We start from the raw sequence: 27,470 nt of genomic DNA on the forward strand, positions 1-27,470 counted from the left end.
TGGCGGCACCGTGGAAGAAAGGCCTGGTGATCTGCTGCCATTTAGATTATAGCCAAGAAAATCCTATGGAGCGGTTCTGCTCTGTCACATGGGGTGGCCGTGACTTGCAGTCAACTTGAGGGCTCTGCTGTCCCCCAGCCAGGCAAGACGGGCCTGAGAGTGGTGATCAGGATGACGGCAACGGAGAAGTGGCGAGAGGCAGTTCTCGGTGGGAAGGGTCGGGGGCAGATGCTGGAATCTAAGCTCTGGCTTGCAAAGTAGGGTCGTGTTAGCCAGACATTAAGAAGCAGCTGTATAATTACACTTAATTCTTAACGCCTGGCTAACATGACCCTGCTCTGATTGAATTATGGTGTTGGTGAAAAATGAATAAACCAATGACTGCCAGAAGGACCAACAAATCTTTCTTGGAGGAAGTACAGCCAGAATGCTTATTAGAAGCAAGGATAGCGAGACTTTATCTCACGTACTTTGGATGTGTTATCAGGAGGGACCAGTCCCTGGAGAAGGACATCATGCTTGGTAAGGTAGAGGGTGAGTGAAAAAGAGGAAGACACTTGTCTTAGGCATCTAGTGCTGCTATAACGGAGAAACCACAAGTGGACGGCTTTAACAGAAATTTATTCCCTCACTGTCTAGGAGGCTGCAAGTCAAATAAAGGACGCCAGCTCCGGGGAAGGCTTTCTCTCTCTGTCAGCTCTGGAGGAAGGTCCTTGTCATCAGTCTTCCCTTGGTCTGGGAGCATCTCAGCCCAAGAACGCTCTGCTCCTGGCACTGCTTTCTTAGTGGTATGAGGTTCCCATGTCTCTCTGCTCGCTTCTCTCTTTCATATCTCAAAGAGATTGGCTCAAGACACTACCTAATCTTGTAGACCTCATCAGTGTAATTGCTGCTAGCCCATCTTATTACATCATATTGATAGGATTTACAACACAAAGAGAAATCACACCAGAAGATAAAATGCTAGACAATCATACAATCGTACAAGGGGATCATGACCTAGCCAAGTTGACAGATATTTTGAGGGGACACAATTCAATCCATGACAACCCTCAACGAGATGGACTGACACTGTGGCTGCGACAAGGGGTTCAAACGTATCAACACTCATGAAGATGGTCCAGGCCCAAGCAGCGTTTGGTTCTGCTGTACGTAGGGTTGCTGTGAGTTGGAGCTGAGTCGACGGCACCTAACAGCAAGAAGGAGTGAGCGGGCACCGTGATCATGGTCAGGGCATTGCTGCCACCCCAGGGAAAGGAATAACAAGGTTGGGGGTTGTGGCCTTGCCTTCATCTCGCCACACGAGGGACCCCCCGATCCACTTTCTGGGCTGAACTGCGCCCCCTCACAGTTGCTGGTAACTTTCGGGGGAGGAAGGAAGGCCCTAACAAGTAGGCCAAACTGCTTCAGCTCACCTCAGAGTTGAATCCAGATTGAATCTTTGGGGTCCTTGGGGCTGTTGTGTTTTTCAAAAAGCAAACTCTTTTTGAGGCTGAGTGAAAAGGAATGGGACAGCCTGTGAGAGCCTTTCAGATCCCGGGGCTGGGCTTGGTTAGCCCGCTGAGTGGGTCAGTTCTGATTCACACCCGCCGGTGCAGAACGGCCACCAGCCTGTTCTTGTTCCTCCCACGGGGAAGCCTGGGGAACCTCAGACACAGACACGCCAGGGCCAACAGATGGCTGACTTGCCACCACCAAGCCTGACAAGCACCCCTTAGTACCACCAGCCATCCCACAAAACCTGTGTTCTCGGGCTCTTCACACCAGTGCTAACGCCATTCTTCCAAACATCCGCTTACTTGCTTGTGTTTTTTAGTTGGATTTTTTTAAGTGCCTCTCTCTTCTGTCTCTCTCCACCTGTTACTTTTTTCTTCATCTCCAGACAGATACACAGTTTCCCTTTTTCATTAGCCACTCCTCAGCTTGTATATCTTCTAATGCTACAAACTCCCTAGGTCAAGCCTCTGTCATTAACCATTGAAATCCCCATTGCCTAGGAAGAGCTTGCCTTCTCCCTACCCCTTCTCTTTCCTTAAAACTAACTTGATAGATGGAAGGATGGATGGTTGGATGGGTGGATGGATGAAAACAAAGCAAAAAAACCTATTGCCATTGAATTGATTGTGATCATGGCAACCCCATGTGTTACAGAGTAGAACTACTTCATGGGATTTTCTGGGCTATAATCTTTATGGAAGAAGATTGCCAGGCCTTTCTTCTGGAAAGCCAGTGGGTGGGTTCGAATCTCCAGCCTCTAGGTTAGTCGGGTGCAAACTGTTTGTACCACCCAGAGACAATAGGTAGGTGGGTGGATAGATAGATGGATAGATGATAGAAGATAGGTGAATGATAGAAGATAGGTAGGTAGGTAGATAGATAGATGATAGAGAGAGGGTGTGTAGGTGGATGGATGATAGAAGATAGGTAGGTCGTAGGTAGATAAAAAGAAAGAAGTCCCTGTTTTTACCTCTTCCTCATATAGTCAGCCATTCATGTCAGTTCAGTAAACATCTGTGCACCAAGCATTGACGGTGCTTGGGATCACACTTGGCAGTAGGGAGTAAAAGCTCACAGAGCCTCTCCAGTTCCTGATGGTGGCGACAGCCATCTGTGAGGTGTACGGCGGTGAGGAGCGCACAGTCTGTGCCCTCGAGATGCTCCCAGTCAGCTGAGAAGCTGATGAGTAGATTACTGTCATTAAACCACTAAGTCCCAGCGCAGGGCGTGAGGACGAGCTGAGCTGTGGTGAGATGATGCAGCTGACGTTGCCAGGGTGCCAGACAGGGAAAGAGATCTCTGTCAGGGAAGCTTCCAGAAGAGTGGGATTTGAGCTGAAAGCCAGGAGAAATGCTGCCCACAGGACAGTGACAGAGGCCTGGAGGGGCCAGCCTCACTGCCCCTCACTCTGTGTCCTGTCTGGTCCTCCAAGACCCCTCCTCCCCCTTCCCTTCACACCCGCCTCTTGAATCCAGCTGTGGCGTGTGGCAGCCCTGGGCCCCGGGTTGCTCTTTTGTCTAGAGCAGTGTTCAGTACTCAGGAAAACACAGTGGACACTTTGGTCTGTTTGCTGAACATGCTCCATTCCAACAGTGTCCATGGAGTCCCAGCGCCGGCATTACAAGGAGACTCTGTTTTCAGGAAAGTGGGGTGGCAGTGTCCTCATCTGGGCCTCCGTACCCCCCCACAGAAACAAACCTCCATGCAGTCCTCAGAGTGCGGTGGATTCTCAAAGGGTCAGGGCTGGCCCTGTGGCCCCATGGGGAGGGGGATGCTCAGATGGGTTCAGAAGGTCTTCAGGTCCCGGTCCAGCTGCACGTCAGCTCCCCACAGCGTGGCCGTAAAGAGCCAGCTTAGATTTTCCTCTGGGACCCAGAGAAAACAAGAAAGCAAACTTGAGAATGCTTTCCAGCTCCTTTGGGAAAAGGTGAGTGTAGGAAGGTGCCCCTCAGTAAATCGCCGTTGGCTGGGAACTTGGGGTTGATGTCCTTTCTGTTTGGCAGGACTCTCCTTTTCCCGCTTCCTGCTAGAAGCCCCTGATCTCAGCTGCAGGCAGGTTCTCATGGGTGTGCCCCGAGCAGGCAGGTGGTGGCCAGGCCCATCCTGCCGTGTCTCCTGCAGAAGTGGTGAGAGTGCCGAGGGCCTCCTCTGCTGCTCTGTCCCTGGCCAGGCCAGCGTGTGCATGCCCCGAGAGCAAGGCCAGCCGGCCACCTGGTACCTGTTCTCCCTGCCACCTGCCCACATGAAACCTGACACACCTGCACTTACCGAGTCAGAGCCTGCTTCCTGGGCCAGGCGGCTGTGACTTGACTTGAAAGCCTGCCAAGGTGGCACATTAGGGGGTTCCTGCCCTTCTTTCGGGGGCCCTCCGATGATAACCCATCTCTGAGCTGCAGTGGGAACGCCCCCCACTGTGGCCTGACATGCCTTTGGAATCCCTGGTTAACATACTTGGCTGCTGACCAAAATGTTGGAGGTTCCAGTCTACTCAGAGGCACCTGAGAAGAGAGGCCTGATAATCTTCCAAAAAATCACCCTTCAAAGTGCAGTTCTACTCTGACACACCTGGGGGTGCCATTGAGTTGGGGTCATTACCAGTTGCTGTGCGTTTGGTGTCCAGACTCAGCAAACTCCTTGTATCTCAGTTTCTGGCATCTGCCCTTTGGATTGGAGTATCTCCAGGTGGGGATACCACACATCTCTCCCCTTCAAAGGAGGGGCAGGTTTCTGTCTTCCGTCCCTGCCTCTCTCATCCCAGGCCATCGGCCCACAAGCTAGGTGACTGGAGGGGCTTGTAAGGAAAGGAGGATACCGAGGACAGTCCTTGTCATCATCATCACGCTCACTGTCCTCAGAGTTGGGAACCCAGGAAGGAAAGCACCGAGACTTGACAGCCCCTGTGGCTCCTTCAGTCACCCACAAACATGAGCCCCTGTCCTGGGCAGTCGACACTGAACGTTAAACCAGTGAAAGGTTTTACGCTGAAATCGGTAACGTTACTCATCAGGAGGTACTTTTACCTTCCCCATTCACGTTGATCTGGGGAGAGGGTGCACCTTGAGTTTACTGGCTATGTGAAGGCAGCCAGCCTTGTCGCCAGGGACGTCTCATCCCCCCTCTGCTGTTGGGTAGCCCATCACCACATGGGATAAAACGAAGATGCTAGCCTAGCCGTGTTGTGTCCCGTCAAGTCAGTTCCAACTCACAGTGAAATTCCAGGTCCCCTCCCAGTGCAGAGAAGAGAGGGGCAGCTGGGAACACTGAAGGCAACAGCAGGAGCAGTGGGACGTGGTCCAGCCTTCCAGGATCAGCAGGATTCCCAGGAAGCTTTAGCTGCACTGTTCCAGCCCTCAGTCAGTAGACCAAAACAAAGTGGACAGAAACAATCAACAGAAGGAACGGGAAGGAATGGAGGAGGCTTTTGTCCCTTCCCCGCCTCAGCTAGCTGTGTTGCTGCCCTCCCCAGCCTTTGATTGGACCCCCTCAGGTGGAGCTGAGCTCCCGGGGCCCCGACCCAGAGCCTGCATCAGGGCAGGGTGGTGAGAGCCGGGCAGAGGCTGGGTCTTGCCAACAGCACTCCCCACACCCTGGGTGCCGATGGCACGTGCCCACCCCTGTACCTGCTTCGGGGCTTCTGTGGGACTGACCTGTCCTCTGTCTTCACCTGGTCAGTGGTGCACAGACCTTTGCTTTCTGAGACGCCACTGGGCTCTACGCTTTGGCTTTGTGCATTTCTCTCTGTGTGCATTATCTTCCCCAATTAAAAAAATAGAGATGAAAAAAAAGCTTAAAGGGACCTGGAGCCGGGTGCTCGTGAAAAGAGCTGCAGCATGCAGAGACGCAGAGGTACTCGCTGTGCAGTGTCCCGGCCGCCAGCGCAAAGCCTGACCAGACTGAGAGTTGTAGGGCGTTGGGAAGCAGCACCAGGCTTCCTGCAGCCGTCCTTGGCTTCACAAAAAGGCCACAGAGATTGGGGGATACAGGACCATCCAGGTGGAGGATGGGATCAGAGCAGGCACAGCCATGTCAAGAGGGTGAAGGGATATGGCACTGTGAGCACCTGTGAGATGACCCGCCACAGGGTCCACGCTAGTTCTTTCTAGACCGTTTCTCAGAGATTTATAATCCATAGTTTTCTTTCCTTTCCTCGCCTTCTCTTCCTTCTCTTCTTCTCTCTCAATTCCATTCTCTCTTTGAATCAACCTCTCTCCCTTCCTCTCTCTCTCTGGATATTTCTCTTTCTCTCTCCCTTAACTCCCTCACTTCCTCTCTTTCTCTCTCCATCTTCTACAAGCCAGGTCAACATCATTCAGGCAGATCCACCTCGCTGGCTGTGCTTTCTTCACTCTGTTTTATGCAACCGTACACAAGAATGTGACAAGGAATCTAGAGGCTATTGTTAGAATTTGCTTCTGGACATCTGAAAATGGTTTCCAATTTCGACCAACATCATTAGAAATCTCTGGAGATTGTGTTCGGTGAAAGTTCCAGATCCACTCTTTTCTTTTTGGATGTTAGCAAGAAAGTTCGATTTGGTGCTGGCACTTTGCAGAGTTGGAGCAGGGCTGGGGGCCGTAGATCAGCCTGGGTGGGTTAAGTAGGTGAGTGGGTAGGTGCGTAGATGAATAGATGATGGCTGGATGGGTGGGTGAGTGGATGGATGGGTGCATGGATGGGTGGATGATGGATGGATAGATGGACAGGTATTAGTGGTGCAGACCAGGAAAGTCCAATACAAAGCCCAGACGGTCACTGCCGGTACAGGTGAGAGCAGCCGCTGACTGTCCTGTGATGTGCAGTGTTGGACATCATGCTGGAAATGACCAGCAGAGCCAAGGCACCAGCTTCCTTGAGGAGGCGTCCAGATGTAGTGTGAGAGTGATGTCAAAATCTGGAGGAGATGTTGACTGTCAGCCTCCACGTGAGTCGGTGAGGACCACAGACACTACGTTACGGCTGACTCACCAGTGAAGGACCTGAGGTGGTCTGTACCAGCACGTGGCATTACGGCGTCCGCTTAGGTAGAATGCCTGGAACACCCGTGCTGCGACTTTGCTGTCTGTGTCACGCCGAGCTGCAGCCAGCCGAAGGAATGAGAGGGGCCCCTCTCCTCGATGCTCTTTTCAGGCCAAAGCTTTGTGCTTTGCGGCAGCTCTCTCTACCCCAGTGTCTTCTCGGGCTTATCGAGGGGCAAAAATACTCTTGCAATGTGCATGCAAAAATCTTGTTAGCTGCTGTCGAGTCGGCCCCTGACTCATGGCAGCCGCACGCACAACAGAACAAAGTGCTGCCCAGTCCTGTACCAACCCCCCGATCAGTTGCGGATTAGACTGTTGTGATCCACAGAGTTTTTGTTGGCCGATTCTCAGAAGTAGATCACCAGGCCTTTGTTCCTAGTCCATCATAACCTGGACACTCCACTGACAGACGGCTGGTGGCTGCACGTGGAGGCGCGTTAGCTGGGATTGGACCCAGGTCTCCCACGTGGAATGTGAAGGTCCTACCACTGAACCACCAACGCCTCCCAAAGGTCTTTGGGCCCACGGCCTCCAGTTGGGCAGTTCCAGGACAGTCTGCTCACCGCTCGGGGTCAGTGTAGGCCCACAGTGAGTGACTCCAGTCAGTGTCCACCCTGCTCTGCCCCTGGACTACCCCCACCGCCCCCCGCCCCCCGGTCCCTTCCTTCTTCCCTGCCCATCCCCAGCACCTCCATCAAAGGCAGACTACGTCTCTCCTAGCTCCTGTTCGCTGAGGAAGCTGTGCCTTGTTCAAAGGTCAGTCACAGGCTGAGCAGGGTTAGCTTGTCCTCTGTCATTTTTGAATCTCCCCTTGGGTCCCCAGGCGTGGTATGAATTTGTCTTCTAGGGTGGCTTCTCCTTGCCCTGCTGGCAGGCTTGCCAAAGTCAGAGGGTCCATTCCCTCTGAGCTGTCACCCTCCTCCTGGTTTCTCCGTTGGTCCCCGGGCTTGGTTTCAATCTCTCTGAAAGAGCCCCTTCCCTGCCCGCCTGCTTTCTGCCATAGTCTGTGGTCCTCTGCAGTACTGAGGTGACCTCCGTCCCCCATTTCAGCCACCAGCTTCTACAGCCTCCCAGAGCGCATGTCAGCATTTCTGAGTCTCCTTGTTTTTGCGGTAGAAACACAAGATTTAACAACCCGTCTGAAATGCAATTTTACATTCTGATTGCTTCTGCCCCAACCATGCTGGGGTGACTTTCAATCTACATATATTTGTGGGAACAGCCTCTTTTGCTGCCGTCCAATCTTAGTACACCTTATAATATCCGTGATTATAAAATACATGGACTCATAGAGTGTCTTGCTTCCAAGGAGCTCAAGCTGCTTTACAGTCCTGCCAACTGTAATTTATCTTCATAAGCTGCTGTAGAAACAAGGAAAAAAGAGATTCATAATCACATTTTATAGATGGTGAAATAAAAACTCAGAAAAATGGAGTCGCATTTTTCCAGGAGTGCCCGGCTCTTCCCATGTCTCTGATGTGGGTTGCAGATCTGGTTCGCAGGTGGGGAGCGGCTGCTGAGCCTCACCCCGCTTTTATCTGAGTGTGTGAACAAGTGGGCCACCGACGCTGGTCTCACAATTGTCAGGGAGGTCGGTGTGAGGAAGGACCGCCCATGACCTGGTCCTAGGCTGTTGGGCTGCACACATGCTCTGAGCTGGCGGCTCTGCCCACCTGACCTCTATCCAGGGTGCTTCCTCAGGCCCACGTCACTGCCCTCCCAGACCTGCTCCCTGGCCCAGCCACATGCTGGACATGAGTATGGGAGGCTGAAGCCAGAGGACTGTTAGAGGCTCCAAGCAGCCTGGGATGGGGACAGTCTTGTCACTCTTCCCTGGGTGGTGAAGATGGTTAGGGAAGCACCATGCTCACCCGAGGGTTCCTGATCTGGGTGTTGTAAACGTTCACGGGGCATCATGGAACAGGAGGCTCCAGCCCTGTCCCTCAGCAGGTTTATTGGAGATGCAGGGTACGGCAGATACTGGGGCTCAGCTAGTATCTACCGGGCGAATCTGGTGTAAGGTTTTATTTGTGTTTGTGTCTTCATCACCTAGTGTAGCCAGCACAGAAAACGTGGACAGCCTCTGACAGGGTGAAGAAGGCGGGAGGGCAGGCTATACTGGAAGTAGGATTGGTGTATCATGTGTGCAGAAGGGTGGGGAGGGGCGGGAAAGGGTTGGAACGGAGGGCAGGAGACCAGTAGGCATTGCAGGTAACGCCTGGGTGGAAGGACTGGATGCTGAGTAGCGATGGGAGCGAGTGGGGTAACAGCTTCAAGATGGAGGGAAGAGACAGACCCCAAAATCTGAGGACCGTGGGCTGAAAAGGAGAGGTTTGCACCCCGTCTCCAGGACATTTTCAGCCCTGAAATCCTGACCCTGCGAGCCCTGTGTTGCCCCTCCCCATCTGCTGGACTCTTTTGCTGTGACTCTGAGCCCCCACAGATGGGTGTCCTCTACCCTCAGCCCTGCTCAGGTGCCCTGACAGGTGCCCTACACAGGTAAGCGAGCTGGCCACCCCTGGGCTTCCACCACCGAGGTTCCTGCCCAGGGAGCCTGCTGTCCCATGGGCTCCACCCTACCTCCTCATCCCCAGACCTCTGTTCCTTTGGAAAAACTTTCCCACCTTCCCTTTTCTGTCTGCGCTATGACCTTTTCATTTGAATCGCACATAGTAGCACTTTGTTATACCGATAAAGCTTTATTCAGTCACCAAACATTGATTGATTGAGCACGTGACCCCTGAACACCAGGCGCTGTGGGCTGGGAGCAGATGGTGCCCCTCTCTGGGAGTGGGTAGCACACTGGCAGGGGTGTCTGGGATGCACTCGTGTCCTGAAGCCAGCGGAGACCAGGACAGCTGAGTGAGATTGGAGGGGGGTGGGGGCTGCAGCCATTTGAGAGCCAGGGAGCACCTCAGGCAGAAGCAACAGCCCATTATAAAGACTCTTGGTCCAGAAAGAATTTAGGGTGCTCTAGAAATTTGAAGGAAACCTCCAGGACTGGGTCTTACTGACCTAGAGGAGGGTATTGAACTGGCGCTGGAGAGGCAGGCAGCCTGAGGTGGCCATTCCAGGGGCCATGGAGGGATTTAGAGTTCATGGTGGGGGGCGGGGGTGGAATCTGTTCCTTGGTTACTGTGTACACAGGGGACTGGATGAAGATAATGAAGTGGGAAGGTGAAGCAGGAGTGCCAGAGAGAGAGGGTGGCTGGAACCAGAGCCAAGGGCATGCAGGGGGAGCCAGGGGCTAATTTGAGTGATGCTTTAGAGCTGGAGGGATGGACTGGATGGATTGGATGGCGAAGGGGCTGATTGGAGGAACAGAGGGATTGGATGGTGGATGGATGGATGGCTGGAGGGGTAGAGAGAGGGATGGATGGATGATTGGATTGGATGGTGGATGGATGGAGGGAGGGAGGGAGGGATGGGTGGATTGGATGGTGAGGAGAGTGATGGATGGATTGAATGGATTGGATGTTAGATGGAGGGAGGGAGGGATGGATGGATGATGGGTGGAGGGGCGATGGATAGATGATGGATGGATTGGATGGTGGCGATGAAGGTAAAGAGTGAGGAACTAAAGATCATGCCCAGATCTCTGACCTTGAGCAGCTAGGGTGCTGGCATCATTGAGTGAAAAGAGGAGGACTGGGGTGTAGTTAGAGGAGAGGGGACAGAGAAGCCCCCCTACCCATACCACATCCGAGATGATTGTGAGATGTCCAAGTGGAGATGTCAGGCCGTCGGAAGGTAAAGCTGGAGGCAGAGCAGAGGGCCAAAATGGAGAGAGAACTATGAACTGAGGCCTGGAACTTAATCTAGGGGAGTAGACAAGATACCCTGTGGCATGGATGGAGGGAGAGAAGAGAAGGGAGCCTGGGATGGTGCCAAGGGTTGGACAGAGGAGGATGCGGCAGCAAATAAAACAGACAAGCCACAACCACAGGACAGCACAGATACCTGGAGAGTGGGGAGGCGTGAAAGCCAAGAACTCGCATTCCAGAGCAGGAGGGGTGGTCACGGGTGAAAGGAACACTGCTCTAGGGTCCCCAAGCTGAGAAGCTGGCGATGGGGTGTGGGGTCCCCGCTGTCCAGGGACCAGGTTGGGGGATAGCGTGAGGGAAGAAGTGGAACGCACAGGAGGAGGTCATGCTCCAGAGAGAGTGGGCTTTCAAGGCGAGCAGGGAAGCCAGGTGGCAGCCACAGGGGGAGGAGGGATCAAGGTTTGGTTCTGGTTTTTGAGTTTGAGGTTTACTTGTCCTTTGCTCTGTTTTGCTTGTTAAAATGGGAGATGCTAGAGTGAGCTTGTAGGCTTGTGTTTGCTGTATGTTTCCTCTCTGGGTGCTTATATGATTTATAAAAAAAAAACATTGCTGCCAAGTTGGCTCTGACTCGTGGCATCCCCATGTGTGTCAGGGTAGAACTGCGCCTCCTAGTTCTAAATGGCTGATTTTTTTTTAAAGTAGATCACCAGGCCTTTCTTCCAAGGCGCCTCTGGAGGGACTCCAACCTCCAAACTCTCAGTGAGCAGCTCTCACTCTCCCAACCTGAGTAGCATCTCCCTTTCCCCAAGCCTGAAGACTTAGCCTTGGACTTGAGCAAAGTTCTAGGTGCCACTCCAGAAGCCCCCAGGGGCCAAGTGCCAAAGCCCCAGCCCTAAGGAAGTGGGTCAGCTCATTTTTACAAAGGCTTTGTAGCAAGATGCTTTGTTTATTGTTTGTCTTGTTTTTTATATTACTACATAGAAAAAAAAAGACATAGCAAATTTTAAAAGGTAAGGGGGGCTTTTTAAGTGGAGACAAATTCAGCTCGAAGATCTGAGCCCCGTGGTGGCATTTTGATCATGTCCCTCCCCGCTCAGGTGCTAGATAGATGAAGGATAACCTAGATCACCTAGATTGAGAGAGTCTTTCCAGGTTTCCCCAGCCCCTCTGCCTCCTGCCTGCTGCTGGAGGCTGCGACAGTGGCCTCTTCAGCATGGCTTCGTCACGTGGGGTGTTGCTAGAAGAAAGCAAACATCGAGCTCATGCATTTCATGACCAGCAAAGTGTCTTGAGCCACAGTTTTTTTAAAGCGTAAGCTATCTATGCTCATGATCTCAAACGCTGGCAAAGTTAGACCTCACCGAGCCTGGTTTTCCGCAGAACATCCCTGTCCCCGGTCGTGACAGATTCTTAGCAAAGAGGGCGGACTCTGAAGTCTCTCTGGTTTGCTCCCTGGCCACGAGGGCGATTTCCTTGCTGACATTAGGTGACTTCTTTCAGCCTCTCTAGGGTGGAGCCTTGCTTCTCACGTGAAGGGCAGCCAGGGACGGGCCGTCCGGGGCGTTGGTTGCGGAATTCTGGTTGATACCCTGACATGCGTTTGCGAACATGGTTCTCTAGGTGCAGTGTTATAGATCTTTCCGGGAGATGAATTTTTTAGAAGCTATTGAGCAAAACTGTGGCGTTTCCTTGGAAAGATGTGATGCAGATTCCCAAGAAAGGGATCAGTTGCCCTGGAGCCCCGTGTGTCAGAGTGAACTGTGCTCCACAGGGTTCTCAGGAGCTGGGTTCTCAGGAGCAGGTCACCAGGCCTTTCTTCTCAGGGGCCTTTGAGTGGACTTGAACCTCTAACTTTTCAGTTAGTAGCTAAGCACATTAGCTGTTTGCACCACGTGGGGCTCCTGGTCCCAGTAGGGGCCACTTAACTGGGCTTCGCTCTAAAGCCACAGACCTGCCCCCTTGTCTCAGCACTCCATCTGGCCAGGTTCTCTGCTGGGAAGGAGAATCGAGGCAAAGAACAGCCGGGTCCTTGCAGCATGGCACTGCTCCTAGAGAAGGCTCGATAGGATTTGCTGTCGAGCTCGTGGGTCGTGCAGAAAGAGCTGCCTGGATTTCAAACCACTGAAGCTCTCTCCCTCCCGCTGTCTTCCAGGGCCCCTGAGATCATCCTCGGTTTACCATTTTGTGAAGCAATCGACATGTGGTCCCTGGGCTGTGTCATTGCGGAGCTGTTCCTGGGCTGGCCGCTGTATCCAGGCGCTTCAGAGTATGACCAGGTGGGTGCCATGAACTCAGGGACACTCAGCAAGACTGCATTCTTCCTCTGAGAAACGTCCCATCTCCGTGCTTTCTCGTTAACAAGGGCCAGGGACGCACTGTGGGTGCCGTGTCGTCTCCCAGCCTTGCTGCCCCTAATCTTGCTGTCCTTTCTCTCTTCTTCTTGCTGTTCCCCTTTTCTTCCTTTCTCCCTGCAAAATGTCCTTTTCATTTTTCTCAGAGCCACCGTGTGCCATATGGCAGGGCCAGGCGTCAGCTTGACCTCATTCTCCTCTTTCCCCACAGATCCGGTATATTTCACAAACGCAAGGTTTGCCAGCTGAATATTTATTAAGTGCAGGAACAAAGACAACTCGGTTTTTCAACCGTGACACCGACTCGCCGTACCCTTTGTGGAGGCTGAAGGTAGGCGCACGCCCCTCCGTCCTCAGCTGCCAGAACATGGGGCGGGGGCAGTGTGGTTACTGGGCAGCTTTTGACACCACGGGTCTGACCCTTGGTCCCACTCTGACTCGGCCAGCAGAGGGGGGCCCCACTGCTCATACGTGGGGTGCATGAACCGGAAGGCTCAGGAGCCCCTCCTTCCTTGCCCGGTTACATGTGAGAAGCTGGAGTCTGAAGCAATTATTGCCAAGCTGGCAGGACCCTGTCCAGTGAGCCCTGAGAGTACATGACTGTGTGCTGAGGGGAGAGGCAGAGCGCACCCTGCCTTCACGGGGCTCCTGGACCAAAGGGGGACCCCTGCCACCAGCTCCTGCCCACTGTGATAGCCACTGCCCTATCTGTGGAAGGAAAGAGGAACCTCAAGGAGAGTGTCAACGCTGCCTGTGTCAGAGGGCCCAGGGGAAGTGGGAGCTGGCCTGGAGGATGAGGAGGGTTTGGCGAGTAGAGAAGTGGGGGTGCCCTCACGCAAAACCAGCAGCTAGAGCTATGCCAGCAAAGTGGACCCCGGGCAGGTGTGGCGTGGCCCAGGCTGCAGGCGGCGTGGCACACTGCCGCACGCCGTAAGCTCCCAGTGGTATTACTGTGACAGAACGCGGTATGCTTTCTCTTTGATCTGTGCCTGGCAGTGAGAATGAACATCTTTTGCTGGGAAGGAGAAAGTAATGAGAGTCTTAAGCATGGTTTACGCTCTTCAGGTGTTTCTTTTTCTGCAGGAGGGCCGTGCGTGTTTTTTATGGAAAGCACAGCCAGATTCTAATGTGGTTGAAAGATACTGTGTGACCACCAGTCGCAGATTAGGAAGGAATCTGGGAGCTAAGCGGGCACTCGCGGGCTGTCGGTCGAGGGCTGGCACTGGGCATCTGTGCGGGTGCCATGCAAGGTCAGGTCCAGTGAAGAGCCCGGGGGGTGGAGGGCAGGTGGCAGGGTTTACGCCCATGTGAGGGGCCTCAGACTGGCTGTTGCAGGATCTGAGTCTGAGCCCAAGCAGCTCCAGGTGTACCGTCCTCATGTGAGATTTGAGGACTCATCACCTCTGACCCAGATGAGTCCAGATGTCCGCAGAGGTTGGCACAGAGCTTCCACACCAAGGCTGAAGATGGGGGTGGGGCTGCTTTGTGTCCATGTCCCAGCCCAGGGGGAGAGGCAGCACTGCCTGGGCTCAGGTCCCAGCTCTGCCGCTTCCTGGCCATGTGACCTTGGCGAGTTCTAAGCTTTCTGTTCCTGTTTCCCCAGCTATGAAATGGGCATAGTAACCATCCCCCACCACCTGTCTATCACTCTGTCCCACTGTGGTGGCTCGCATGTTGCTGTGATGCTAGAAGCTATGACACTGGTATTTCAAATACCAACAGGGTGCTCCATGGTGGACAGGTTTCAGCAGAGCTTCCAGACTAAGACAGACTAGGAAGAAAAGCCTGGCCATCCGCTTCCAAAAATTAGCTGGTGAAAACCCTGTGGATCACAACAGAATATTGTCCCATATAGTGCCCGCAACATTGGACTCCAGCATACCAATGATCGTGAAGATGGCACGGGATTGGGCAACGTTTCGTTCTGTTTATTTGGGGTCGCCATGAGTCAGAGCCGACTGGACGGCAACTAGCAATAATCGTTTCTACCTCCCTTGGTCGTTCAGAGTATTAGATGAGTTAGTGCGTTAGCACCTGGCACACGGAAGAGCTGTGTGTATAAGGGTTTGTTAAATAGCATTAAATTAAAAATGAAAAACGTGGAAATGGGCTTCTACGTCTCCACACACCTGACCCCTTACACTTAGGGAAAGCTGTAGGGTCATCAGGGAGGTGGTGTGTCTTACACATCTGAGAACCCTCAGTACCCGACTCAGGGCAGGTACCCCGCAGGTGTTTGCAGGAACAGGGTGGATGAGTGGGGAAGTAACAAGTGTGCAGACTACTAAGAGGAAGTGAAGAGTCCTCTGAATGGTGAGAAACACCCTCTGTTAGAAACTCTAGGGTTCTCGTCTCGGTGACCAGGAGACACCTGCGTTACCCATCAGCCTCTGCCTCTCCTCACCAGGCACCAGACGACCACGAAGCAGAGACGGGGATCAAGTCGAAAGAAGCAAGGAAGTACATTTTCAACTGTCTGGATGACATGGCCCAGGTAAGCTCCAGGGGTGAACACAAGGAGAGCCTGTTAAACACCAAGTGCAGCAATGCCTTTGTGGGTGTAGTTCAGGATGGTGGGCAGAAACCCTCATTGCTCAGTCACGGTGGTTGACCTCAGCCTTAAACTCTGATGTGCTGGCCTCAGTAGGTTACCATTGAGTTTGTGAAATGTTTTTAAAACCTTACACCAGCTCCTTAAAAACAGCTCCAGTTAAGGGACATTCAGCTTACGTTAACAGTGGTGAAATATCTCGGCAAAGGATAGTGAGAACAGTTGTGCAATATAAAGAATATAATCAATGTCACTGAATTTTACATGTAGAAATTGTTGGATTGCCTATGTTTGGGTGTGTGTATTTTCACCACAACTAAAAAAAAATAGCTTCAGTTTATTGCTTCCAATTTTTAAAAAGTACTGGCTGGTCTCACTCATATTTTCATGAGAAGAATTCAAGCCTATTAGTACACTTGAGTTTAATGAGCTTCATGTGACCCAGTCTCTCTCACATCACTGGCAGGGATCCCAGGCTCTCACCTTTGTGTCCCAGAGAAAATTCTAGAATTCTGGCTTATTTTAGTGCAAAAAGTAGTCTAAAACCACAGCAAGTCAAAGTGGGTTTTCTTTAAAGCAAGGAGAAATAAAGCCGCAGACCAGTCAACACCTAGTGCCTCTCTTGCTGTGGGTAAGTAACCAAATTGTGATCCTGAGCGGCGTGCTCGTCAGTTGGTCAGAAGCTTGGATTGTCTGCGAAAACTGAAATTGGCTTCCAGAGCATGTCTTGGAAAACAGAGAAAACACCACAAAACCAGCCTTTGGAAGGCTCTCCCAGAATAGACCTGTCCTGGAAGAAAGCTCCTGTCTGCCTGCCTTGGGTGTAGGTGGCCCGGTGAACCAGAACTGAAATAATCTGGGAGCCCTGGAAGGGATAACAGGAGAGACAGGGAAGGGCATTGAGGCCCTCACATTCCCCTCAGAGGTTAATAGGCCTTTTTGCATTTTATTATCCTCTGCTGGACTGTGGGGATTTTTAATGAGGTGTGCTGAGAGCTACATTTCACCTTAACTGTTTGCGCCCTGTTGTCTCTGTGGATTTGCAGGTCTGGCAGAGCCCTCCCCCTCCCCCCCGACCCCCACTGCTGTTCCCAAAGAGAGAAAAGCCACATCGTGTGGACAGTAATCCCACGTGGGTAGTGCCTGAGGCAGGGCCCCACAGCCTTGTGGGAGTGGGGATGGGGTGACTGAGAGACGGGGATGAGGTTGCAGGGCAGAGAACAAGGGGAGGGGAGGCCCGGGGGCTCTGAGTAACCTGTCCCTACTTGTTCCCAGGTGAACATGACGACAGACTTGGAAGGGAGCGACATGTTGGTGGAGAAGGCCGACCGGCGGGAGTTCATTGACCTGTTAAAGAAGATGCTGACCATAGACGCTGACAAGAGGGTCACACCGATCGAGACCCTGAACCACCCATTTGTCACCATGACTCATCTCCTCGACTTCCCCCATAGTACACAGTAGGTATCTACTTGGCGCTTTCTTCCAGGGAGTGGCACACTGGTTCTAAAAGGCCCAGACAGTAAATATTTTAGGCCTTGCAGCCATACGGTCTCTGCCACAAAGACTCAACTCTGTGGCTGTAGCTGAAAGCAGCCGTAGACAATACGTAAACAAAAGAGGGAGGCTGCGTTCCAATAAAATTTTATTTATAAAAGCAGGTAGCGGGCTTGCTTTATTTGGACCCTGGGCCACGGCTTGCCAACCCTGCTTTATACACAGAAGGAGGGACGAGGGGAGCGCAGGCTGGATGAGCCGGATTCTGGGTATTCGTGAAGGGAGGTGCCCAATACATCAGTGAACACAAAGCAAAGCCATGTTCCATGCCAGATGTTGTTCCCAGCACCATTCTGAGGCAGACTCAGTCAGTTTGGATTTGGGCTTGTTCATTCATTCACTCAGCACACCGCGTGCTGCCAGGTACGGTGCACAGCGGTAAGCCAGCATGTCGGGCCTACCTGTGGGCGCTTGCAGTCTGAGGCCATGTGGTTTAGTGGTAGAATCTCACCTTCCACGTGGGAGAGCTTGGTTCACTTCTTGGCCAGTGCACCTCATGTGTAGCCGTCTGTCAGTGGAGGCTTGTGTGTTGCTACGATGCTGAGCAGATTTCAGCAGAGCTTCCAGACTAAGGCAGACATGGAAGAAAGGCCTGGCACTCTATTTCTGAAAATCAACCAGTGAAAACCCTATAGATCACAACAGATCAATCTGTAGTCAATCATAGGGATGGCGAAGGGCTCAGTAATGTTTCCTCCTGTCATGCACGGGACCCCCATGAGTCGGGGTCCAACTCCACAACAGCTAAAAACCCAAACAACTAGGCTGGTATCAGGAAAAACACAAGGTACAGTTAGGGTCGGTTTGTTTGGCCCAAAATATAGCATACTTGTGGTATGTGGAAATAGTATACATTTGTGATCCCAAAATAGTAGAAAACTATTATTTTATCTATATTCAGTTATGCATTTTTACGCAAATAACATGGGTGTTACCCATTTTTTGCCAACCATGCTCTCCCTCCCAGGTATTTTCATAACAGTACTATGCCAAATTTTTTTTGCAGCAACATGTAAAAAAAAAAATGGCATGGTGTGCTTACAAAAATCAGAGGCAGTTGGCAAAAATAAATGTATAGTGCGCGTTATTTGCGTAAGAATACGGTATCACATTATTTATAATTAAGATAAACCGAAAAAAAAAAACCAAACCCAGTGCCGTCGAGTCGATTCCAACTCATAGCAACCCTATAGGACAGAGTAGAACTGCCCCACAGTGTTTCCAAGGAGCACCTGGCAAATTCGAACTGCTGACCCTTTGGTTAGCAGCCGTAGCACTTAACCACTATGCCACCAGGGTTTCCGTAATTAAGATAGACATTTTAAATTGAAAATCCAATGGGGTTTGATTATTTGATTATTTGCATTTGAGGAGAAGTACGTTTGATTAGAAGAAGACAGAGAACTGCAGGAGAAACAGTGTATGGACTCTGAAGGGCCGTTTGTGATGGTTTCCACGTGTGTGTGAACGTTTGGTTGCGCTGACTTGTGGGGCTTTCCTGTTCCTCAGGGCTGGGTCAGCATCGCTTGTATGCTTTACTCTTCTAGCTAGGGTTTTGTTTTGATTCATAAGTGCAGTGGGGGTAGAAACAGAGGGAGAGAATTTTTATTTCGGGTATCTGGGCAAGAATTAAAAAAGAAAAAGGAAGGAGGAAAGAGATCAAAGAAGATGTGTCTGTAGATGGGAAGATTGCCGGGTATTAGCTCTTGGCCTTGGCAGATTATCCTCTCTGAGCTTCCTCCTTAAAGGAGCCCTGGTGGTGCAGTGCTTAAGCGCTCAGCTGCTAACTGAAAGGTCGGTGGCTTGAACTCACCCAGCAGGTCCTCAGGAGAAAGGCCTGGGGATCTGACCCCATAAAGATTACAGCCTAGGAAGCCCTATGGGGCAGTTCTACTCCGTCACATGGGGTCATGAGTCAGAACCGACTACACGGTGCCCAGTGACAATGAGCTTCCTCCTTAATGGGAAAATAAGGACCAAAATAGTATCTCCCTCTTGTGGTGGTTGTAGGCTTGCAGATACCTTAGGGCTCGCTGGATGTTAGCCTTAAAAAAAAAGCCTTAGCCGTTATTAATTGTGATGTTGATTTTGCTTTTGTTGTTGGCTTGTGACTTAGGAGGCCCCATGTGTTATGGAACAGCACTGCACCTAGGGGTTTCCCGTCGCCAGGTGCCACTAGGTGGGTTTGACCACCAAGCTTTTGATTAACGGCCAAGTACAAACCATTCGCGCCACCCAGGGACCTTCATTATTGATTGTGATGATCATTAGTGTTTGCACTACATGCACAATTCCAGTGGGGAGGAAGAGCGGCCCCGTGGCCCTGATCCCGGGTGGGAGAGTTTCCGGGTTGTCCCTTAGATGGTACTGGCGGGTAGCGGGGAAGGCAGGCTGGAAGTTGCTGTTTTATGTGTAAGTCGAAGGTTCCCAATCAGAGAACTTACACTCTGTCTGTGGATCAGAAACCATGTGGAGAGTGGACAGTGAGCCATGGGGTTGTCAGTAGGTCAGTGATGGAGGAAAGGGCAGTGAGAATAGCTGTGTTAGATGTGGGACCTCTACCATCCAGGATGGGGGGAAGGGGTGGGGGGGACAACAGGGACAGCTCGTCCCAATGATGTCGACCGCTGCAAACACACAAACTTTGTGCAGAAATCCCAGGAGGTTAGACGTGAAGTTAATTCCCCAGTTGTCTTAACTGTTCTCTCCTTCCCTCTCTGTTTTCTCCTCTTTACCCCACCTTACCTTCCCCTTTCCCTATGCCTTTGTCTCCCTCTGCCTTCTGCACAAACAGCGTCAAATCCTGTTTCCAGAACATGGAAATTTGCAAGCGTCGGGTGAATATGTACGACACGGTGAACCAGAGCAAAACCCCTTTCATCACACACGTGGCCCCCAGCACGTCCACCAACCTGACCATGACCTTTAACAACCAGCTGAACACTGTCCATAACCAGGTGAGTGGGGATCAGAAGGGCCAGGGAGCGAGTGCCTGAGGACAGGGAGGGGCAGGCGGTTACACAGTGTGAGGCGGGGGTTCTGTCCCCCAGCAGACCTAGTCAGGAGGCAGGGCTCCTCCAGTGTCATACTCCACCGGTAAGGAAGTGTTTGCTTCCAAGGGAATTTCCTCTCAGGGACAGAGGCGCTCAGCCTTGACTGTTGGCCCCATTGCAAGCCCCAGAAAGGACTCGCTAAGGCAGTGATTCTGAGTTGGTACCTCTTTCCTGCTTTCCTCTGGCCCAGTATGGGGATCAGGTAAAGGAGATGCCATTACCCTTTCATGTCTGACATCTTCTCATCGGAGAATTCTAGAGCTGGAAAGGACTCTGGAGAGCAGAGCCCTTGGTCAGGCCCTTTCCCTCATCCCAACACTGCTGGGTCCTCAAGGCCTCCTTTCAGGACAGATAAACCATCTCTTCTCCAAGTCAGAGGGACAACCAGTAGGTTCATAGCCCACAGCCGGGAGCCAGGAGCTGGAACCAAAAGGGGCCGGGGACTAGGATCTTCTTCCCATGGGGTTCAGCACCTAACACGCTGCTCGGAACATGGGTGACATCAGGAAGTACTTAATGGATGGATAACCACTGAGCCTCAGGCAGGTGCCTCCAGTGTCCGAGACACTTAAGCTTTTACTCCTGTCTTCAGTCTTAGTGGTTCCCAAGCCAGTGTCCTAGACCTTTCCTTCTCTTAATATCAATCTGTAATGACAACACTTTTTGTAAGGTTACAGGATACTCCTGGGTATCCTCCAAACACACGTACACCACACACACTCACATACACTCACACACGTACACACTCTTACACACTCATATATGCAACATACTACACATGCTCACATATGCATTCACACACACACTCACATACACACAAAAAAAACAAATCATTTCCGCCGAGTCTATTCTGACTCATATCAACCCTATAGCACAGAGTAGGACTGCCCCATAGGGTCTCCAAGGCTGTAATCTTTATGGAAGCAGACTGCCACGTCTTTCTCCCATGGAGCCACTGGTGGGTTCCAACCTCCAACCTTTTGGTTGGCAGCTAAGTGCTTAACCACTGTGCCACCAGGGCTCCTGTTGTATATATACCCGTGCATACAAATATCACATACACGTTCACATGTACACACATACATACAAACTACGCATTCACATACACATAGGTACACACTCAGATACACATACGTACACATTTTCCTACAAACACACATACTCAGACCCACTACTTCAGAGAGGTACATATGCTGTAAACCTGGAGCACAACCCTTTGCCAGCCAGCCACTCTGTTTGGACAGGCTCGCTGTAATGAAGTCTCTGGCCCCTGCTTTCCAGTGCCCCCTACCCCCCACATTTTCTAGGCCTTTCATCAGCAGTTGGGTTGCTCAGGCCTGGCTTCACTCCTGGCCTGTCATGGCTCCTTCGGCCGACATTCTAGGAGAGGCCCCTGGAGTCTGCTGCTCCCTGGGGGCGGTTCATGTTCTCAGCACTCTCCTTAGGCTCTCTAAAGCTTGCAGTCCCAAGAGAGAGGCATTTCTATCCGTCCCCCAGCCCAGCCCTGAGGCACCCACAGCCGGACATGTGTCAGAGTGCTTCTGTACCTTGTCACCTCCTTAAAGAGGCGAGCTTTTTCCCATCTACCTTGTGGGACACCCGATTTCAGCTGCCACAGCCCCAAACTGCCACCACCATCTGCCATCTGCCTGCCCCATCCAACGTGAAAAGCATTTAGGGGATGTCAGATGGGCATAGACCTCAGACACAGACATTGGGTCCAGTCAAGTCTCCCCACCCGACCGTCCTTGCAGTGGGTGTTGCCCTGCGAGGCTGGAGAACTGGGGTCCCTGACCACACCAGCACATGCCCCTCCATACTGCCCTTGATGTGAAAGCCGTCACATCCGTTCCCAAGAGTGTCTCAAAGACTTCAGGACTGAGGGGCCTCCCACAGCAGGGGCTGGCAGCCATCATCAAATAAGGAGAGCCTGCTTTCCACAGCACAGACACCATCTGGGTTTGCCAGGTTCTCCAGAGACCCAGCACCAACAGGAGTCAGGTATCAATGTAGACAGAGAGAGAGACAGCGAAAAACCAAACTAAACCCATTTCCATCTAGCCGATTCCAACTCATAGAGACCCTACAGGACAGGGTAGAGCTGCCCCCTAGGGTTTCCAAGGAGCTGCTGGTAGATTCGAACTGCCAACCTTTTGGTTAGCAGCTCAGCTCTTAACCACTGCACCACCAAGGCTCCAGATAGGCAGGTAGATCTATATATAGAAAGAGAGTTGGCAGGGAGAGATTTATTTTAAGTAATTGGCTCACAGAATTGTGGGGATTGGCAAGTCCAAAATCCACAGGGTGGACGGCAGGCTGGAAACTCAGCCAGGGTTTCTGTGTCACAGTCTTGAAGCCGAATTTCTTCTCCTGGAAATGTTGGTTTTTGCTCTTGAGGCCCTCAACTAATTGGATGAGGCTCACCCACATCATAGAGGGTCATCTGCTTTACTTAAAGTCAACAGGTTGTACACGTTAGTCACGTATAGATATCTTCACAGCGACACGAGACCAGTGTTTGACCAGACCACCGGACGCCCCAGCCCCAGGGTTGATTCCGTGTCTGTGGGGCTGCAGGCGCCTGTTTTTTCCTGAGCCTTTTGTATTGTATTTCCATTCCCCTCTCTTTTTACTTCTTGGCTCTTGGTTTTTGTTTGTCGATTTGTTTGTTTGTTCCTCTTTGAGTTCGTTTATTTGATTTAGACTCGTGTCTCCCAACACACCACCTCCCTCATTTTTTTTTTTTTTTGTGTTTATTTTTGTTTAATTCCCGTCATTCCTTCAGGCTCCCACCTCCACCAGTGCCACTCTTTCCTTAGCCAATCCCGAAGTCTCCATACTAAACTACCAATCTGCACTCTACCAGCCCTCCGCGGCGTCCATGGCTGCAGTGGCCCAGCGTACCATGCCCTTGCAGACTGGAACAGCCCAGATTTGTGCCCGGCCTGACCCCTTCCAGCAAGCTCTCATCGTGTGTCCCCCCGGCTTCCAAGGTAATGATGAGCAGGCGCAGCTAGGACAACCTCTAGGGCCCCAGCCCCACAGCGTTCGGCCGCCCTGACTTCCCTGTGGAGAAGCCTGGCTCTTTCCTCCGGTGAGAGCGTTGGTGTCACAGAACCTGAGGGCTCCGGCCAGCCCAGAAACAATGGCACTCGTGCTTCAGCCCCGAGTGGATGCTTGTTATCCTGACCACTGGCCAGGGATTTTGTCGCTGGTGGACAATCTGTAAATGGGCTGTCTTAGTTATCTAGTGCTGCTGTAACAGAAATACCATAAGCGGGTGGCTTTAACAAGCAGAAATTAATTTTCTTGCAGTGTGGGAGGGTAGAAGTCCAAATTCAGGGTGTCGGCTCTGAAGGAAGGTCCTTGTCTCTTCTGAGCTTCTGCTTCTGGGTGATCTTCACATGGTTTGGCATCTCCCCTCCCCCGTCTCTGCTTCTAGCTTAATCTCTTTTATATCTCTAAAGAAACTGACTCAGGATACAGCCGACACTAATTATGTCTCATTAGCATAACGGAGACAACCCATTCCCAAATGGGTTATAACCACAGAGACAGAGATTAGAATTTACCAAAAAAAGCATATGTTGGGGGGACCCAGTTCAATCCATAACACAGAGGCATAGTGAGGGCGCGTTAGAGCGGGCAAGTTCAAGGGGGTGCCAGATGAGGCCAGGTGAATCACACCCCCCAAACTTTGAGATTGCCCCTGGGCGTGATACCCTGGCTTCAGCCTTTGCCCATTGTTTTTCTCCCATTTTATGCTGATGTCAGCTCCTGAGTGTCTTCACGTGGAGGCTTTCTCAGTGTGGATTATCTGTGAAAAGGGTCAATCTCTGACAGCTAACGTAGCCCTACTCCCTTGAAGAATATAAACCTGTCACAAAAATAACCTTGCAGAGCCCATACCCCTAATGACTCTTGGCCACCTGCCCAGCACTCCTCTCCTGTAGACTCCAAACACCCGTGTGCTCAGTTATAATTTACCTAGAAGTCTCCAGAATGTTCTGGAGGCCTGGCAAGTCCAAAATCTGTAGGAAGACAGGAAGAGTGAGATGAGAGTGCGCCCAAAATGTCCACTTATCATCTCGAGGCAGAGCACTCCCTAGGGAAACTCCTGTTTTGCTCTGAAGGCCTTCAGCTGATTAATGGAGGCCCGCCCACATTATGGAAGGTCATCTGCTCTACCCAAGGTCAACTGATTTAATCACATGTAACTACTCCATAGCAGCAACTAGACTGGTGTTTTGGCTAAACAACTGGGCACCATAGCCAAGTTGACACATAAAGTTAGTCATCACGAGTGTATGTTTGCAAACCCCATGGTGCACTCATGTCTGTGGTTGCTCAGTTTCAAAGTCAAGACAAGTCCAGATAGTTTCATCCATTCTCTGCCCCCTCGCCCCTGACCTCAATGTTGACATATACAAGAATAGATGTTGTTTTCCCCTTGTAACTTGTCATCGTAAGTTGCCCCCACTGCTGCCTTTTCAGATGCCCTAATTTGACCTTCTAACCCTTAAAAACATTCATCTCAAGGTTAGTTACTAGTATTATTTTTAATTTATGTTTGAAACTAAGGGGAAACTTCCAAAGGACCTGGAAGTACCTACTGGTCGAGTGGAGGGACTGACACCAAGGGGGCGTTGAGAGATGGCACAGCCTACTGGAAGGTTTTCTTGGTCCAGCTGTATCCGATCACTTACCTGCACCCTCTCGTCCTTGCCCACTGCTCGTAGGGTTGCAGGCCTCTCCCTCAAAGCATGCCGGCTACTCAGTGCGAATGGAGAACGCTGTGCCCATCGTCACGCAAGCCCCAGGAGCTCAGCCTCTTCAGATCCAGCCGGGTCTGCTTGCCCAGGTAATTCTTCCCCCTTTATTATTACTGGTATCACCGTTACCCATGTTAATGCTCTTCACAAAAGGGACGTTTCTCCTCTAGCTTCCTCCCTGGTAATGAATTAGGTGCTTTGAGTCATTGGAATGTGTCAGTAATGTTCTAAATGGTCCCCAGGTGAATTACCTTCCGAAGTACCCAGCTTACTATTCTAAGAAGTTTAGACACAAGGAGAGTCAGGGGAAATTGTTACTATCGTGGTGTCTTTATAATGCACATTCATCTGGGAGACCTAGGTTTTAATCCTAAATCCACTAGTAACTTTCTGCCACCTAAGGCAAGTCAGTTAACGTGTCTTTGCTTCAAATTCTTTTTTTGTAAAGCAGAAAAGATTTTTTTATAGCCAAAAGGAGCCTTAGCAATTATCTCCTAATTTTTCAGCTGAAGAGACAGGCTCACCAAGGCCGAAGCTGGGACCTTCCTTCCTATCCACGTAGGTGCTGACGGTAGATTGAGATGACAGAGGTGAAAGTAGGGTGGCACTTGTAACGTGTCTGTAAATGTTAAGATCACAGTCACAATAATAATAATAAATCGTGCATGACACTTGAATTCTAATAACAAATACATCATCCCGTATGTGGCACACTTTATGGTTGTTAGTTGACTGAATCCCCACAACCACCCGGCAAGGTATTTGTCTGCATTTGACCAAGGGGAAACCGAGGTACAATGGCTTGCGCAAAGTCACACAACTATTACAGACAGAACCAGGCCACAAACTCAAGAAGTCTGACTCCAGCCCCTATGTTTTCACCACCTGATATCCTGCGTTTGGAAACTCTGGTGGCGTGGTGGTTAAGAGCTACATCTGCTAACCAAAAGGTGAGCAGTTCAAACCTACCAGGTGCTCCTTGGAAACTCTGTGGGGCAGCTCTGCTTTGTCCTGTAGGGTCGCTATGGGTTGGAATCGACTTGATGGCAACAGGTTTGGTTTTTTGGATTCTGCCTTTGTGTGATCGTTGCTATTGTGAGGGTCAAAGATGGTTGGTCTAAATGTCGTTAGTTTAGAACCACCTTTATTTTTAAATAAAGTAGGTTCCCAAAGGCTTTTGCCAAGGTGTTCCCAAAGACACTTTATTTATAGACACTCTTGTTGAATAGAAGTTCATGGGGTTTTTTTGTTTGTTTTTTGGTTTTTTGTTTGTTTTTCATAAAGTCCAATTGCGTAGGTCTGTTTTGGGTTCGCTTCTTTTCCATTGGCTTCTCTAATGGCCCGTTGTCTTCATTAGTACAAGTTTAAGGTACGACTTGGTATCTGGTAGGGAAAGCTCTGTGTTCATATCGTTCTTCAAAATTTCCTTGTTTATTCTCGATGGCATAGTGGTTAAGTGCTACGACTGCTAACCAAAAGTTGGCAGCTCAAATCCACCAGGCGCTCCTTGGAAACCCTATGGGGCAGTTCTGCTCTGTCCTATAGGACAGAGCAGAACTATGAGGTGGAATTGACTCAACGGCAATGGTTTTTTTTGGGGGGCGGGGGGGGTGGTTTTAGCTTTTACCTAGACTTTAAAGGAAATGCTTCTAGCCGTTGACTCTTCTTTTCGGTCCTGTGTTTACTGTAGCATTCATAGAGACGCTTTACCAAGTCTGCTGAGTTTACTGTATGAATATTGAATTTTATCAAATGTTTTTCTGCATCTGTTGGAGAATACTCCTGTGTTTTTGTCTCTTCATCTGTTAATGTGGCCAGTTACATTGATAGATTACCTAGTGTCAAATTGTGCTTGCGTTTCTGAGATAAACCTTATTTGGTCATATTGGGTTTGATGTGTGTAGATGTTTTTTAGTACTAGACTCAGTTTGTAAATACTGCAGCTAGTATTTTTGCATCTGTGTATAGAAGTGAGAAATGGCTTTTGATAGTCTTTTCCTGTAGAGTCCTTATCTGATTTTGGTATTCTTATGGATTGAATTGTGTCCCCAAGAATATGTGTTGAATTCCTGGCCCTGGTACCTGTGGGTGTGATCCTGTTTGGAAATAGGATTTTTCTTTTGTTATTATGTTCAGGAGGTCATACCAGGGTAGGTTGGATCCTAAATCTATTCACTTCTGAGTTATAAAAAGACCAGAACAGACAGAGACATGCAGCAGGGGCGGGTGCCAAGGCACAGATGTCAAGGATCACTGGCGGATACCAGAAACTAAGAGAGGGGCTTACAGAAGGAATAGACACAGCCGACACCTGTGAGAAAATAAATTTCTGTTCTTCAAGGCCACCCACGTGTGGTGTTTCTGCTGTGGCGGCCCCAGGAGACTAAGGCAGGTACCAAGGCAACACCAGTCTCAGGCATTCTGTTAGATAGCATCACCTCGTCCTCTGTCCTCTGGGTCAGCTTGCTTAAGATTAGTAGCCACCAATCTTTGTCCCTTTGTTCTTAAGTCCAAACAGGACAGTGTGCAAGTGACCCCTCACACCCTCTATTGGCAGGCACAATGTTTGTCCTCTTGAAAGTTTATAAAGAGAACCGTCTGTATTGGAAGCAGGTTTTCTATGCCTTCCTCTCTCACTGGATCCTCATAGCTTCCTTGTGTTTGCACAGCCTGGTAGCGGGGAGTTGAGAAAATGCCGAGACCAACCAAGAGAAAGGACAACAGCTCACTCCCAGGGTAAAGAAGCTTGTTAGTCCATATTTTATCTGAGGGGCAAAAATCCTGGCCAAAGTCTTTAGAATTCACACAGACTCTCTAGAGGATAATTATGGACCCTTTTTTGTGTTTGCACATTTAACACTAGCAGGCAAAGAACTAGCTGAAAGAAATAATAGTTAGCATCTCTTA

General features: G+C 50.7%; 1 protein-coding gene across 8 annotated transcripts in view; it reads left to right on the forward strand.

Moving 5' to 3' along the window:
* Positions 1-27,470, forward strand: part of HIPK2 (homeodomain interacting protein kinase 2) — a 194,693-nt gene that overhangs the window by 131,580 nt on the left and 35,643 nt on the right. For 6 of the 8 annotated variants that reach the window (XM_064289662.1, XM_064289659.1, XM_064289663.1 and 3 more), the window contains 7 exons: positions 12,432-12,555; positions 12,842-12,961; positions 15,038-15,124; positions 16,457-16,641; positions 19,533-19,695; positions 22,577-22,784; positions 24,531-24,652. In XM_064289662.1, the coding sequence (XP_064145732.1) occupies positions 12,432-12,555; positions 12,842-12,961; positions 15,038-15,124; positions 16,457-16,641; positions 19,533-19,695; positions 22,577-22,784; positions 24,531-24,652 (1,009 nt within the window). The remainder of the gene's footprint in view (positions 1-12,431; positions 12,556-12,841; positions 12,962-15,037; positions 15,125-16,456; positions 16,642-19,532; positions 19,696-22,576; positions 22,785-24,530; positions 24,653-27,470) is intronic. The other 2 variants (XM_064289665.1, XM_064289666.1) reach the window with 1 other exon arrangement.

This window comes from Loxodonta africana, chromosome 8 (genome assembly GCF_030014295.1).
Source record: "Loxodonta africana isolate mLoxAfr1 chromosome 8, mLoxAfr1.hap2, whole genome shotgun sequence".
Lineage (NCBI taxonomy): Eukaryota > Metazoa > Chordata > Mammalia > Proboscidea > Elephantidae > Loxodonta > Loxodonta africana.